We start from the raw sequence: 16,990 nt of genomic DNA on the forward strand, positions 1-16,990 counted from the left end.
ATTTCAATTTAAAGTCCAAAAATAAGATCTCAGATATTTGTAAATCATATTTATGTGCATTTAAAAGTAAAAGCATCTATAAATAAGCACAGACTTTGACTCTCCCATTTCCAAGATCAATTTCCCCACATTTAAACGAAATAAAATGAAAAGAAGTCTTCTTTAATGTTGATCAAACAACAACACGACTGGAGATCACCTGCCATCTGCCAATACACAAATATTGGTTTAATTATTTTCTCATATGATGAAAGGTCATCATAGATAAACTTGCAATATTGCTAGAAAAAAAAAAGAGGCTTGATTATACACACCTGTAAGTTAGAGGGCATCATAAAAGTAAAGCCTGTGGAGGCCCCTGGGGGTGATCCTGTGCCGACAAATAGGACATTTGTCTCCTGTTGAAAGGGAACTTTTTATGCAGCCTTTACAAAAAATGTGACCACACCTTGTGGTCGTCTCTTCAGTCATTGGACCCAAGCAAATTGGGCAGGTGTAAGTAGGCAGTGGCGGCGATGGCGGTGGCAATGGTGCAACAGGTGCGACATGCGACTATAGAAAGAAACCAGGGTTTAAGTAAACGGTAATTGCTTGCCCAAAAGAGAAAAGGTAGACACCTAAAACAGCCGAAACTAAAAACACACACAATATACATATATACCAGTATGTACACTTATATATATATATATATATATATATATATATATATATATATATATATATATATATATATATATATATATGTTCCTATGTGTAACATACAAGATAAAATGTTGGTTAAAGGATTGCATCATACCTCAGTAATCACGGTGGATGGCTGCAGGTTATGTTCAAGTGGATCACTTTGCTGGTTGCGTGCTGAGATTTCTACCATTTTACAAATCACATAATATTAATTGTTACATAAAAATGTGTTAATGCACTTTAGGTGATAAGTGCATGACTCCCATGTTACCAATGGAAGTTTGAAGATCTCAAGTTCAATGAAGGCCATGCACTGATCAAGGGGGAGTTTGTTAATGCACTTTTGGGTGATAAGTGCAAGGCTTCCAACATCAAGGGTCTTTATTGAACATTGTCCAAAGTCTAGAAAGAGTTTATTCTAGAAAGAGTTTATGGAAAGAGTTTCTAGAAAGAGTTTCTAGAAAGAGTTTATTGGAAAGAGTTTATTGGTAAGAGTTTATTGGAAAGAGTTTATTTGGAAAGAGTTTATTTTGGACAGAGTTTATTTTAGAAAGAGTTTGTATAGTCTAGCTTTCTTTATCTGAGTTTTTGTATAGCTTAGGCTTGTCTGAGTTTTGTGGCATAAACTCTGTGTTGGCTTTGTGCTCTTTGTTTTGTCCGAGCTTTCTATTTAGTGTGGAAAGTCCGGGTTTCACCTTGTATATATACATTAATATGGAATAGACAAGCAAACGATTTTCTGTGTGAATTTCTGTGCCCTAATCATTGTGCTTTTTGTCTGGCGGCGCTTTGTGTGAGTGACGTCATTCATCTTCATCAAGAATACTCTATGTATTCTTGATTTCTCTCTCAAATCCTTGCTTTCTTGTGTTCATCTACAGTGGTTGATCATCAGGTGGATTCCGCACACCTTTTGGTTGCTTTAGCTGAGTGAGATCTTGGATTTGGAGGCCTTACAAGTGGTATCAGAGCAGTGTGCTCATACTACTGTAGGTGTTCTTAGTTTGAAGGTTTTGGTGAGATTAGTTCATACTTTGATTGGGTTTAGTGAGATTTTAGTGAGTTTTTGTGTGTTATTCATGATTCTTCATTCATTTCTAGTGTTTGGATGATGGATTTTGAGTAGTTTTAGTGAGTTTTAGTGTTTTCTTCATCTGGGTTTTTACAGGGTTTTTGTTCTTGTTCATACAGAGCTTTGAAGGAGATAAACATTCTGAGTTTTGATCTTTGGAAGCTTGGTCTGAGTTTTACACTTTGTGTTTGTGTCTCCGGGGTATTGTTGAACCAGTGTGTAGTCACATTGGGGAGATACTCCGAAGATTGGTTTCTCTCTGAGTTTTGAAACTTGTCTGAGTTTCAAACCAGTCTGAGCTTTCTCCTAGTCTGAGTTTTCCTTTTAAAGTTAATCGTGTCTGAGTTTCTTTGTTGGTTTGGTCCAAATTTCCCTAGTTTAGGTAATTTTGAGTCTGAGTTTGTGTCTTGAGTTGAGTCTGAGTTTATGTTTGGTCGGAATATCATTTGGTCTGAGTTTCTATAGGTGTTATAAGTTAGTTTTTAAATAGTTGTCGTCCGAGTTTATTGTTTTATTGGGTTAGTCCGATTTTATTTTATTGATTAGTGGTCCGAGTTTGTTTTATATTTTTTAGTCTGAGTTTCTCTTTAATCTAGTCCGAGTTTAGGAGAGGTCCGATTTTCTTTATTCATTTAGAGTCCGAGTTTATTTAAAGGTCACTGTTGTCTGAGTTTATTATATCATTAGTCCGAGGTTTTTATCAATTTTTTAGTCCGAGGTTATTTTTATCTCACATCAAGTCCGACTTTCAATTCAAGTCAAGGACTTTTAGTCTGAGTTTAATTGAAATTGTCTTGTCCGAGATTTATTATACATGTTAAAGTCAGATTTTTGTTATATATATTCAAGTCCGATTTTTATTTTATGTCCCGAGTTTGTTTTAAAAATCCTTAGTCCGAGTTTTAGTTCAGTTTATATATATGTAGTAGTCCGAATTTAAATAGTCAAGTTTAGATTAAAGTTTAGTCCGAGTTTATATAATATACTTAGTCCGAATTTAAATATTAAGTTGTCCGAGTTTAAATATTGATTTAGTATCCGAGTTTAAATATTATATATATTCCGAATTTAATTATTAAGGTGTGAGTTTAAATTGTTAGAGTCTGAGTTTATTTGAGTTTTTAATCTTGAGTCCAAGTTTAGTCTGAGTTTATATTATATATATTCCGAATTTAGTCTGAGCTTATTTCTCTAATCTAGTCCTAGTTTAGATATCTTTATTTTAGTCCAAGTTTATTAGAACTTTTTGAGTCTGAGTTTATTAGAAGTCCTTGAGTCCGAATTTATTAGATTGTCTTGAGTCTGAGTTTTTATTCTTGAGTCCAAATAGTATTTAGAATATCAGTTTGGGTCCAATTTTGTAGTCTGAGTTTGCTGTTATTCTGTAGTTAGAGTCCGAGCTTAATACTCTCACTCTAGTCTGAGGTATAAGTGCTGTGTGTCCGAATTTTTCAATCAGTAAGGGTGTCTGAGTTTTTAAATTTCTAACAGTGTTGTGTTCGAGCTCTGTTGTCTGTGTTTAATTTCAGGTTTTTGTGATCCGGGATTCACACTCTGATTGAAGCTCACTTCACTATTTTGAAGTTCTCTGTTGTTGTCTAAAATGGCAAACAACAATCTGACTACAATGGTGCAAAGCCTCAAGCACAATGCTGAGGTAGGAAGTAACGACAAACCTCCTTTGTTGATCAACGAACTTGATTTTCCTGAGTGGAAGGAGCGTTTCGAAAGATATGTTCGAGCAAAAGACATCAAAATCTGGTTGTGCGTCGTTAAAGGATGTGGAGCTACTCCAGTACGTACGTTGACGATTGATACGTACTTGGCGCTTACTGACGATCAGAAGAAGTTTTATGACTGTGAAGAGAAAGCAATGTCAATGATAACGATGGCAATGACACAATCTATACTTCATACGTTCCGTAAGAGAAATAGCTCAAAGGAATTGTGGGATAGTATGATCCAGCGATATGAAGGAAACGAAATGTACAAGAAACGACGTCTCGAACGTTTGAAGACTCAATTCGTTGTGTTCAAGGCTTTGAAGAATGAATCGTTTGATGACACAGTGAATCGATTTTATCATCTGCTGAGCGAACTTGATAGAAGTAAAGAGGGTATCTACACTGAATTCGAGAAGGTTGAGAAGTTTCTGAATTGTCTTTCGAGAGAATGGAATATGTACACCGCTTTGATCAGAGAGGGTGTTCTCTACGAAGAGCTTACAGTGGAAGAAGTTGTTCAGAAGCTGAGGGGTTACGCTTGGAATATGGAAGATCAAGCATCTGAATTTGAGAAGATCCAAGATCCTCAGTTGTATAAGGCTTCGAAACCAACGGATAAGGGTAGTAATGGTGGAGTCGGTGTTGCTTTGTATTCGGAAAATGAAGGTCCTGCAAGTGAACACGCCTTCATAAGCAACACTGTCAGTTCAAGTGGAACAACCAATTCAAATCAAGGGATGTACTCTTCTAGTGGCGCTCAGAAATCTCAAGGAACAAGTGTGAACATTCCTAAGATTGATGCAAGCTGTTTAAAGATGATTGAAGAAAATATGGGTCTGTTGGCGTCCTTCATGACTGCCTACGAGAACTTCTGTCTTGGGAAACTTGTTGAACCGTCAAGTCTCGATGAAGACTTTGATCAGATAGATCAAGACGAAATGGAAGAACTTGATCTACAGCTCAATATGGCACTGTTAGTCCGTAGAGCGAAGAAGTTTCTGCTGAAGACGGGTAAGAAGTTCATAGGAGGTCAGACAAAGACTCGAATGGGGGTCGACATGTCAAAGGTAAAGTGTTACAACTGTGGTATCTACGGGCATTTCGCACGTGATTGTCGAAAGCCGAAGATGGAAAGATCTGACAACAACTCCCGAGGAAACAACTCAAGACCTCAAAACAATACATCAAATGCTGCCTCCAACTCAAGTGCTCGTTCAAGTGGGTCTGAAAATACCACATCTTCGACAAACAATGCTATGGTGGCTCAACCTTTGCAGAGTGTGACTGAGCCTTATGACTGGGGTTGTGCTTTGGAAGACATCTCAGGAGCTATCGTGTCACAAGCTTTTATAGCTGAAATTGTGAACGAGGAAGTGTATGAAGAGGTTGTTGAAGAGACAAGCATTGAAGAGCTTGCAGTAGTCGCTGAAGTTCTTGGGGAAGAGTTGGATTCGGGGAATGTTACTGAAAATGAAAGGCCTTCGATCGAAGAGACTGTTGAGAAGTCTGGCAAGACAGAAGATGGCGAAAAGGGAGAACGCTTTGAATTCAACATCTCCACAGCTGAAATGCAGCAATTTGCGGATGCAGAAGCCAAAAGGTTGGAAGAAAATTCGGTAGAAAACGAGGCTTGTGCATTCATGGCTGGCATTGAGGTAAAATCATCTTCCGTAGATAAGCGATGTGCTAGATGTGTTGAGTTTGTGACTAAGATTGATAGATATGCACTTCATAACACAAACTTAATTGCAGATTTAGAAAAATCCAGAGAACTCATTGCGGTTTTGTCTAATTCGGATAAAGAACACCGAATTAAGATAAAAGCGCTAAAGAATGATATCTCTGAATTTGAGAGACTTGTGGCTAAGGGTAATCTTAAAAATCAGGAATTAAAATCTGAACTGGAAACAAGTCAAAATTCCGTTTTGGAAAAGAACAAAATCATTTTGGAAAAAGATAATTTGATTTTGGAATTGCAACGAAAGATTGAAAAGTTCAAGGATTCATCTGAAGTGATGAACTTCTGTATTAGCAGCCAACGTCTCAAAGAATCTGAGGAAGAAATGTTTGGCATTGGTTATACCAAGGTGCCTCCTCCGGTAAACCATAACTATACATCGATGCCAAGCATTGATCCTGAATTGGCAAACTTTGTGCCAACGACTCCTTTGACAGTTGAACCTCAAAGTGAGTCAGAATCTGAGCCAGATGAAGTTACAGACTCAGATCAGTCAAAGAAGAGTGGCATTTCTAAGAAAAATGAAGTGAACCTTGAAAACATTGAAAATTTGATAAGCAACAAGATTTTGGAAATTTTCAATCAAGTTCAAAATGAAAAATCAAAACCTAAGTCACGTGGGAAAAACAAAAAGACTTTGAAAAATGTCCCTAAAACCGAGTTTGTTAAAGGGGAGGATTTTATCAAAGAAGAAGTAAAAATTGAGACAGGTTCCAACTCACAGTTTGTGAACCAAATTTTGAAAAATCCCACCAATGCATCTTCATCTTCGACCGATCATGAGGAACGTCCAAAGAATGCTGCGAAAATTCGCAAATGCTACAAGTGTCGTGGGAAAGGACACTTAGCAGCAGACTGTCCAGATGACAGGGGTAAATCACTTGTTGATCCTGATCAAAAGAAACCTTTTGTTGACAAACCACAAAATGAATCAGTTAATGTTGAAAAGAAAAATGGTAAAAATCAAAAGGTTGAGAAAAACAAAGTGATTAAACAAGAAGTAAAACCAGTTGTTAAACCAAATGTTAAATCACAACAAAATCAGGATCAAGAGGAGAAACCCGCTGTTATTAACCGTGGGGACAGATCAGAAAATGTGCCTCAAAGACATGATATTCGTGAGAAAACCCCTCACAGACGACAAAATCATGTCACCTTTCAAGGCATTGAGAATGACAACCGTTCTGGAGGTTCGAACAACAACTATGCTCGACCTCATGCACAGAACCGATTCGTGAATGATCGAAATGGGTCACCCCCCCGATTTCCAAATCAAAGACCGCATTCGGATAATCGTCCACGATCATTCTCAAGACAAGAAGATGCTCCCAGATTTGGTAGGAATTTTGAGCCAACCAGGAATCAAAATTACAATTACCAAAACTATGGAAGCCGAGGGTATGGAAACTCTAGTTATAACAACAGATCGTCAACTCCGTACAATCCACGATTTGCGGGGACTCATTCCAACAATTTCCGAAATGGAAATGGTGGACACAGAGGCGATGATGGTTATTTCAAAGAGTTTTCTTATGTTGACGAATCAGGACGACCCAAGACCATCATGGCTTGGGTCCCACACTCTAACTAAATTTTTGTTGGGGAGTGTAGGAGCAGCTGAAGAGGGCTATCTATATTTGGTATATCGATAGTGGCTGTTCCAGACACATGACAGGAAATAAAGAATTACTGAACAATTTTAAACAATTTCGTGGTGGTTATGTGAATTTTGCCGGTGAAAAGGGTGGTTACATCACCGGTGAAGGCTCCGTGTCGAATGGAAAAATCACGCTGCATAAAGTGAACTACGTTGAAGAACTGAAGCATAACTTGATGTCGGTTTCTCAAATCTGTGATAACAAGTACACGATGCTGTTCACTGATAAAGCTTGCTTCGTTCTGCGTCCGGGATTTGTTGTTCCTGAAGATTGGATCGTTATGAGGGCTCCAAGGGTGAATAACACATATGTCATGGACATGCGCCCGTTGGTTAACTCATCTGCTCCAGTGACTTGTCTACTTTCGAAGGCGACTGAAGATCAATCGTATCTCTGGCATAGGAGAATGGGCCACGTGCATCTGCGAAAAATGAACCACTTAGTGAAAAACAACTTGGTGTTGGGGGTTCCTTTACGTAGTTTTAATATGCACAACAAATGTGAATCATGTGAAAAAGGAAAAATCAAACGAAAGCCTCACAAACCGAAAACAGTTAACTCAATCCAAAAACCACTTGAGTTGCTTCACATGGATCTTTTCGGCCCGATCCATGTTGCTAGCATTGGTGGTATGTCTTATTGCTTAGTTGTCACTGACGATTTCTCACGTTACTCATGGGTATTTTTCTTAAAAACAAAGGATCAAACCGCTGGTATTTTAAGAGATTTATTCAAACAACTTGAGAAAAATTATTCACTTCCTATTAAGAAAATCCGAAGTGACAACGGCACTGAGTTTAAAAATCAGTATATGGATGAGTTATGTCGGGAAATGGGAATAATTCATCAGTTCAGCGCTCCATATGTTCCTCAACAGAACGGAGTTGCAGAACGGAAGAATCGTACCCTAATTGAGGCGGCCCGCACTATGCTTTCTGAATCAAAATTGCCAATTTTCTTCTGGGCCGAGGCGGTGAACACTGCATGTTATGTGTTAAATCATGTGCTTACTGTCAAAAGAGAAGATAAAACTTGTTATGAATTACTTGAAAACAAGAAACCGAACCTTTCTGGTTTTCAGCCTTTTGGGATTAAGTGTGTTATCAAACGCACCAAAGATACTCCAAAAATGGGGGAAGTTGGTGAAATTGGGTTCTTCTTGGGTTATGCCAATGGAACTCCAAACAAACGCGTTTATAACATCAAGAAACGAACAGTGGAGATCGTGTTTGATATAACTCCTTTGAGTTTCGATCCTCCACCGTCCGAATTCGGTCCCAAAAGCGGTTATGATTATGATAAATTATTTGATTCGTTTGATCTTCCTGATGTTTCAGAAGAAGATTCGGAGGTTGTATACACACATCTTGTGAACAAAGATGAAGTGGATGCGAGCTGGAGAGCAAGTATTCCTACTAATGTGTCTTCGAGTGTTCCAGTCGCTGATTCTTCGACCGTAAATGATGTTGTTGCTGAGCAGATCCCCAATGCAGCTGCTCAAACTACAAGTGGAGATCTATACGTTGACTTTTCAGCATATCCAAATGTTGATGCGTCTTCTGGTAATGGTGGAGCTTCCAGTAGTAATGCAAATGCTGAGGGGGAGATTCAATCAAATTTGGGAAACAATCTTCAAGCTCCGGCAATCCCAGTTCCAAGAACAAATATTCATCATCCTGTTGATAATATTATTGGGAATCCAACTGCGGGAGTGCAAACGCGAAGGAGTATTTCAGAGATGCAGTGTCTGTTCTCTGCTATCAAGAAAGAGGAAATCTACAATCTTAGCCTACATGAATGTTTTATCTCTCAGATAGAGCCGAAGAACTATCAAATGGCTCTGAAGGATAATTCTTGGTGTGAGGCGATGCAAGAAGAGTTAGCTCAGTTCGACAAGTTAAAGGTGTGGAATTTGGTCGATCTTCCTAAGGGCCAGCATGTAATCAACACGAAATGGGTCTTCAAGTGCAAGAAAGACGATAAGGGTGTCGTTGTCAGAAACAAAGCACGTTTGGTTGTTCAAGGCTTCAATCAGGAAGAAGGGATTGATTATACAGAAGTTTATGCACCGGTGGCAAGACTGGAAGCTATTCGTTTGTTTCTAGCCATTGCTGCCCACATGCGTATCAAAGTCTATCAGTTGGATGTGAAAAGCGCCTTCCTTTATGGGAAATTGCATGAAACTGTGTATGTGTCCCAACCGCCGGGTTTCGAAGCTCCAGGGTCAGACAACAAGGTCTATTTGTTGGACAAGGCTCTCTACGGGCTCCATCAGGCCCCTCGAGCATGGTACGAGACGTTGTCAAAGCATCTTTTGGAGCATGGGTTCTCGCGTGGTGCAATCGACTCCACACTGTTCATTTTGAAGAAAGGGGGAGATTTTCTGATCGTGCAAATTTACGTTGATGACATAATCTTTGGTTCTTCAAATGAAGAGTTGTGTCGTGAGTTTGAGAAGGTGATGAAGTCAAAGTTTGAAATGAGTGCGATGGGCGAGTTATCATTCTTTCTAGGTCTTCAAGTGAGTCAAGGAAAAACCGGGACGTATGTGCATCAGACAAAGTATGTCCACGAGATTCTCAAAAGATTTGGATTGGAAGACAGCTTACCCTATGACACGCCTCTACCGACAAATCTCAAGCTTTCACCCGATGATGAGAAAGATCCTGAAGTGGATCCGACTCTATATCGAGCAATGATAGGTTCATTGATGTATCTAACTGCTTCACGACCAGATATTATGTTCTCTGTTTGTTTGTGTGCTAGGTACCAATCAACTCCGAAGGAGTCGCACTTGAAAGCTGTCAAGCGTATTTTCAGATATCTGAAAGGAACGCCTAAGCTTGGATTGTGGTATCCAGCTGAAGGTGGTCTGGATTTGATGGCGTATGCTGACGCAGATTTCGGAGGGTGCCGGATGAACAGAAAGTCGACCTCTGGTGGCGCACAACTTCTTGGAAACCGTCTTGTCTCTTGGCAATGCAAAAAGCAAGTTGCCGTTTCTCTATCCACGTGCGAGGCCGAGTACATTGCTGCTTCAAGCTGTTGTGCTCAGGTTTTGTGGATTCAGCAGCAAATGAGGGACTACGGTTTGAATTTTACTCGAACTCCTATCCTTGTTGATAATAACTCCGCCATTTCCATAACAAACAATCCGGTAAATCACTCACGCACTAAGCACATAGATGTTAGGCATCACTTTATTCGCGACTGTGCTGAGAAGGGGTTGATAGAAGTGGTTAGGGTAGACACCTTGGATAATCTTGCCGACCTGTTTACGAAAACATTCGATCGAGCTAGATTTGAGAATCTGGTCCGAATGATTGGCATGATCAACCCAGAGTAAAATGATTTCCAAACTCGCATAGAAACTTTATTTTATCTTTTTTGTATAGTTCTTACCGCTTTCGAAAAATTGAAAAACTCCAAAAATATTTTACTTAGTTGTAGGATAAATTTCAAAAAAAATACAAAAACATATGAAAAATCTAAAATGAAGTCGTGTTGAGATATAAGGGAAATGATAGTACATCGGTTAGTCGTATCTGGTGCAGGACTATGGCTATATATATATGAGATTAACTGTTAAATGTGGCAGCTTCATTATACGTTGCATCGGTAGGTTTTACGCGTAAATAAGAACCTGTTTTTGGTATATAAACATAATGAACTGCGTAGCTCGTGTGGCGCATCTCTCGGATATATGGTCTTGGTACCGTAATTTCGTTTGATAGATTGCCGAGGTTCTGAGATACGTGGTCTTTATGCTGTTTATCATCTGGGTATCATGGTTGCTTCTTTTACCGATAATAACGGGGACGCAAGTCTAGATCTTCCATGATACCATACATACGTGTAAATATCTTCAAAATATGATGCATCCGACCCGAATAAGTGATAAACAATCACATGTCCCTCAAAATCTTGCGGGAGTCAAGTCTATCCTCAATAAGTGATTCTATCACAAATGACTTGCTCCTGTGCCCTTTGCATCTGAAATTCAAATAAGTGAGTATCTCACACTAGCTTATACGTCAAAAACAGATGATAAATGGTATACTCACCAGTAAGATGATCTCTCGCGCATACCTTGATACGGGAGTATATTCTGAGGTGGGTAAACACAGTTAATGTCAGCTTAATACACTTAATTCCATATCTCGAAAACAGTGTTCGAAAGCGCGCTAAAACTTAAGTGGACCACAATACCGTTGAACGTCTTGAACTGTCAACATTATTCTAAAACATTAAAGCTAAATGCTATGGTTTTGTGTTGGATACCGACAGAAAACCGATATGATTCCTTTGCTCCGATTTCGCAAAAAGATAATTAGTGTAAGTATGTTAGTTGGTTTAATTTCTATTTCAGTCAAAAATTGAAAAACCTCAAAAAGATTTTGCTTTCTTGTTTCTATGTGCGAGTTATCATTCTGAAAAATACTCTAGGGTTGTGAAAGTTTATTTAAATAAGTTATTAAATGTTGGTTGTTTAATATTTCAATTGTTTATTCTGGGGTATTGGAATTTATTTTTTGGGATCCAGGTTTGGGCCGATATCTTCGGGGTCAAGTTTCTTAATCCTGGGTTAAGTGTTTCAGGTCTGGATCGTTCATCTCAAGATGGAATTTTTGGAGAAGCTGTGTGCATCTGGATCGTTCATCTCAAGATGGAATTTTTGGAGAAGCTGTGTGCATCTGGATCGTTCATCTCAAGATGGAATTTTTGGAGAAGCTGTGTGCATCTGGACCGCTCATCTCAAGACTGGGGAAGCAGTGATTTCTAAAACGAAAGTGACGGAGGAGATTGCTAAGGTGCTGGATCTGATTTGGCTTGCAAACTTTAGGGGAGCACATCTGAAGAAGCTTCTGCGCCTGCCTCTAAAATACAATGAAGAAGATCGTGTTCTAGCTGACCAGTCCATCAAGTTGGTTCAGTTCTGTGTGAAGAACAAGGTCTGGGCAGGAAGCAGCTCTCGAAGAAAGGATGAAGATCTCAAGTCCAATGAAGACCATGCACTGATCAAGGGGGAGTTTGTTAATGCACTTTAGGTGATAAGTGCATGACTCCCATGTTACCAATGGAAGTTTGAAGATCTCAAGTTCAATGAAGGCCATGCACTGATCAAGGGGGAGTTTGTTAATGCACTTTTGGGTGATAAGTGCAAGGCTTCCAACATCAAGGGTCTTTATTGAACATTGTCTAAAGTCTAGAAAGAGTTTATTCTAGAAAGAGTTTATGGAAAGAGTTTCTAGAAAGAGTTTCTAGAAAGAGTTTATTGGAAAGAGTTTATTGGAAAGAGTTTATTGGAAAGAGTTTATTGGAAAGAGTTTATTTGGAAAGAGTTTATTTTGGACAGAGTTTATTTTAGAAAGAGTTTGTATAGTCTAGCTTTCTTTGTCTGAGTTTTTGTATAGCTTAGGCTTGTCTGAGTTTTGTGGCATAAACTCTGTGTTGGCTTTGTGCTCTTTGTTTTGTCCGAGCTTTCTATTTAGTGTGGAAAGTCCGGGTTTCACCTTGTATATATACATTAATATGGAATAGACAAGCAAACGATTTTCTGTGTGAATTTCTGTGCCCTAATCATTGTGCTTTTTGTCTGGCGGCGCTTTGTGTGAGTGACGTCATTCATCTTCATCAAGAATACTCTGTGTATTCTTGATTTCTCTCTCAAATCCTTGCTTTCTTGTGTTCATCTACAGTGGTTGATCATCAGGTGGATTCCGCACACCTTTTGGTTGCTTTAGCTGAGTGAGATCTTGGATTTGGAGGCCTTACAAAATGAAGTTAAAAATAAGAATGCTACAACACACATTTTCACATTCAAGTACAAAGTAAGAAGAAAGTAAAAGCTTTTAAATGTTCAAACAGGTCACACCACCTTATAACCTCCAAACCTCCAACTATGGAGGCTATTAAAATACTTTCTTTGGTTTTATATGGTTTTTGTTAAATAAACAGTTGTTTATATCATATACGATTTGTAAGTATTCATTATACATTTATGTATCTAAGTAAGTAATCAGAGGTTTTTGAAATGAAGAAACAAAAGATAGAGAATAAATAAGCGAGATTGTAACAACAAATTCAAACCGATGTCATTAAATACGTTTACAAATCAATCAAGATTTCAGAATGGTTAATATATGCATAAACTACTAGTTTTGAGAGTCACAAGCATTCGGTTACAAAGTGGTAACAAATAATAGAACCTAATGATAAGATGACGAGTACTTCATGTAAACAACCTTTGTCAAATTTTGGAACACAACTTATAAGGCTCACCATGTAAAAAGCACATCTCGAAACCAAATATAAAAGCAACAGTTAGAAATCAAAAGCAAGAAACAACAAAAGGTTACAAATCTATTTCCCGCGTCGAACATTCAAATCTCACAGCCTTAAACAAAGATCATATATTTTGTGTAGGATCTTAACTCCACTAGAAGTTTAAGTTGCAGATATGAGAGTCAGGTATGAGTATAAAAAAGATATCCAAATGTCATACAAGTCTAAAAGTAAACGCGGTTTCAATATCCAAGCTCTGGTTTTATGTTTATCGCGATCCATAAACAGAACACAGTAGATACTCAAGGACACATTACTGCTGTGTTGCTATTGTAATTTTATAATCTCCAAAAGATAACCAAAAAAATAAAAGAAATAAATATTCATAGATTTAATACTAGAGAAGCCTCTTACGAAACCCTTATTTGATATTTTGCTAGTAATGACTCAATGAACTATTAAAATAAGCCTTGTATATGAAACCGTAAACCTGAGCTACAATGATTCTCCCAATACGAAAAACTGAGCTAAGATGATAACCCAAATGAAAGAGATCAGAACTCAGAATTCTTTGTACTGGGTGCTATGAATAAAAAACAGCCAAACATGGTCAAACATATCTACCCAAGCCCCAGTTGACACGTGAATCGTCAAACAAAAGTACTTTTTCCTGCGATTAACATGATTTTAAACTGTGATAATGTATAAAATATTAGCCCAACTACTTAAGTTCTTTCATTAAGGTCATCTAGTTATTGGGATTAATTTTATTGGCCATCAACTGACCAATGTACGTATTTAATTCATTTATATCTAGTCTTGCCATGTATATTCACAGGTTCTATATGAGGACGAAGCCTCTTAGAGTTCTATGAAACCTGGGTACGACAATTCAGAAGATTATTGACTCAATGCATTCGCAATGGAAAAAAGAGTGAACAAGAATATTCTCAGATTCTATATATTCTATAAAGAAGCATGTTAGAGTTATGTGAAAACCTCATTTGAGTATTCATGTCACTAATGACTTCTATGAATATAGAGGATGAACACATGGTTGTTCGATTAGAGAATAATATCAAGTTTGCGTGTTTACCTGACTCGGAATCAAAAGTATAAGTCTCTCGAGCTCTTCTAGAGCTTCCAGCCTGACATAAACAAGTGCCTCTTAATAAGTTAAACACTTACAAAAAATGTAAGGGATCCTCTTTTTTAGTATATAACACAGAATGTAACTGTTTAAAGGCTGTAGTGAAATATGATTACATCATCATTAAAAGCCTCATCAGGACTAACTGGATCACATGGCGTATACTGAAGGGTTAGGTCTAGAAATGAATCCTCAGGTATGTCTGGTTGCCCCCTTTGACAGCTCTGACCCAAGGGAATGGCTGGGAATGTGAATTCCAAATCCAAGAAATTACTTTGACTGTTCATTGTCTGCTAAATTACGGAAACGAGTAATCAGAAAAAAATAAACTTTATAATTATAAGATACAGCAAAATCATTCAAGATAGGATTAAATAAATGCCCATTAATAAACTTAACACTTAAAAATGTAAAGCACTGTCTTTTTTTAGCATATAACGCAGAATGTAACTGTTGAAAGGCTGTAGTGAAATATGATTACATCAACATTCAATGCCTCATCGCGACTAACTGGATCACATGGCGTATACTGAAGGGTTAGGTCTAGAAATGAATCCTCCGGTATGTCTGGTTGCCCCCTTTGACCGTTCTGACCCAAGGGAATTGCTGGGAATGTCAATTCCAAATCCAAGAAACTTCCATTGTTCATTGTCTGCAAAATTACAGAAATGAGTAATCAGAAAGAAGAGAAAAGGTAGATACCTAAAACAGCTGAAACTATAAACATAGACACATTCATATAGATACACACACACATGTACATGTGTATGTATGTACATTTACATGTATATGTGTACCTATGTGTAACATACAAGATAAAATGTTGGTTAAAGGATTGCATCATACCTCGGTAATCACGGTGGGTGGCTGCAAGTTAAGCTCAACCGGATCAGTTCGCTGGTTGCGTGCTGCAATTTCCGCCATTTTACAAATCAGATTATATTAATTGTAACATAGAAAAAGAAGTTAAAAATAAGAATGCTATAACACACACACACAATTTCACATGTAAGTACCAAGTAAGAAGAAAGTAAAAGCTTTTAAATGTTCACATAGATCACACCACCTTGACTTCCAAAGTTCCAACAATGGAGGCCTATTACAAGATTTTCTTTGTTTTTATATCGTTTTTGTTAAATAAACAGCTTTTATAGCATATAAAGTTTTCATTATACATGTAGGTCCGTGTTTCGGGATCGAACCCGTGATTTTCATGATTATGTTCAAAGATGGAAGAGATAAGAGAGGATAAACAAACAAACTTTGTATTAATCCGGTAGAAAAACATTACAAGTCGGCCCGATTACATGGAAACCGAACTAATACCAAAGAAGTATACATCCAGGGAGAAATCAAGTGGTGATTTCTCCCGGTGAGGTCTCAAACCTCCACTCACTCTCTTGCACACACTTGTGCTCTCACTCTTGTGTTGCAAATGACAAGGTGCTGGTATTTATACCAAACACAGGTTGCACGGTCGAAGGATTAAACTGACTGGTCGATAGATCATCTGTCGACCATCCAGCTTTCGAAAGATACACACATACCTCGAAGGATGCCATATCCTTCGAGGTCCATCTTCAACCTTCGATGGATATCTTTCGAGCTCATCGAAGGATACACAATCCTTCGATGCCTTATCCTTCGACACCAACATTAAACAACCATAATTTGTCTTGCAACCACACACGGTCAAACGAATAACCCTCTCGTTTGACCACTTCAAACGAGCGGGTCTATACACGTTCGATAGACCGTTTCACTAACTATTACAAATTCAGCGTAAAATAATAACTAATCTATTCGACAAGCATCGGACACAAAATCTGCATCAACAAATTCCCCCTTGTCCGTTGCTGTCGAATGCTGAACATGCAACTGCAATCGATCTTCAGTCAAGTATTCATCTTCTCTGTGTAAACAAATTCCCCCTTGACCGATGATCCAGGTAAGTAGTATCTTGATGCTCATTGTATAATATTTCCCCCTCAGAGTACGCGCATCCGTGTTGAGTGTTGTGCAATTTCCTCAAAGGACTCAATTGACCGATCTTCCGCTGATCTTCCAATACTCCAACCGGCATTTGATAAGGGTTCCATTCTTTAACAACTGCATCAAGTCTTGATCTTCAAGCGTCTGTGCAAAACATTCCACGCAGAACCGTTTGTATCACCAGAAAATCACAAACTCTACCACCTGTGATTGCGTTTAGAAATTTACCGAAGAAATTCAACATTTGAAAATTTTTGTCCCCCCATTTCTTTGGTAAAATCTCTAAACCTTAACAGATTCTTTCCACTTCAAAGAAACTGTCGTCAAATGTTCACCAATTCCCTCCACTGAGCGGAACTGTCATCAATCTTCATTGAATGTTCTCGGTTCCGAAAATTCACGAACATGACTTTCTTCTTTGCATAATCTAGTTGAATAAGAACGTCCCCTGGTACCCCGTAGGATCTGACTTGTATCCCCCCAAAGACCAAAGACTTTGTGAATTCGTTAGGACCGGTATAGACGTTCCAGGTTCATACGTTCGTCTTCAAATGCGAGAATATGACAATAAACAAAATCCTTTCGAACATTTCCGAATAACCGGTAACAATCATAAATACTGATGCGCGGAAGCGAACATATCGTGTTGTTTTTGGCCCATTATAGTCGCGTTACCATTTTGCCATT

The 16,990-nt window shown here is 38.2% G+C and overlaps 1 protein-coding gene across 1 annotated transcript; it reads right to left on the minus strand.

Annotated features, from left to right (window-relative positions):
- Positions 1–321: 321 nt before the first annotated feature.
- On the minus strand, positions 322–15,235 carry LOC110933629 (E3 ubiquitin-protein ligase RNF4-like). Its single transcript, XM_022176841.2, has 6 exons — positions 15,158–15,235; positions 14,793–14,963; positions 14,428–14,601; positions 14,258–14,309; positions 797–867; positions 322–552 (listed from the first exon to the last, which is right to left on the minus strand). The coding sequence occupies exons 1-6, from the start codon at positions 15,233–15,235 to the stop codon at positions 322–324; spliced, it is 777 nt and encodes a 258-aa protein (XP_022032533.1).
- Positions 15,236–16,990: the final 1,755 nt, after the last annotated feature.

Source organism: Helianthus annuus, chromosome 4 (genome assembly GCF_002127325.2).
Source record: "Helianthus annuus cultivar XRQ/B chromosome 4, HanXRQr2.0-SUNRISE, whole genome shotgun sequence".
NCBI lineage: Eukaryota > Viridiplantae > Streptophyta > Magnoliopsida > Asterales > Asteraceae > Helianthus > Helianthus annuus.

Excerpts from the sequence above, each read along its gene's own strand:
- LOC110933629 (XM_022176841.2), bottom strand. The coding sequence starts at position 15,235 with ATGGCGGAAATTGCAGCACGCAACCAGCGAACTGATCCGGTTGAGCTT. Across the intron at positions 868-14,257 it reads TACTTTTGATTCCGAGTCAG|AAATCTCAGCACGCAACCAG; the intron begins GTAAACACGCAA and ends GTAAAATGGTAG. Across the intron at positions 553-796 it reads CATCCACCGTGATTACTGAG|TCGCATGTCGCACCTGTTGC; the intron begins GTATGATGCAAT and ends TTCTTTCTATAG.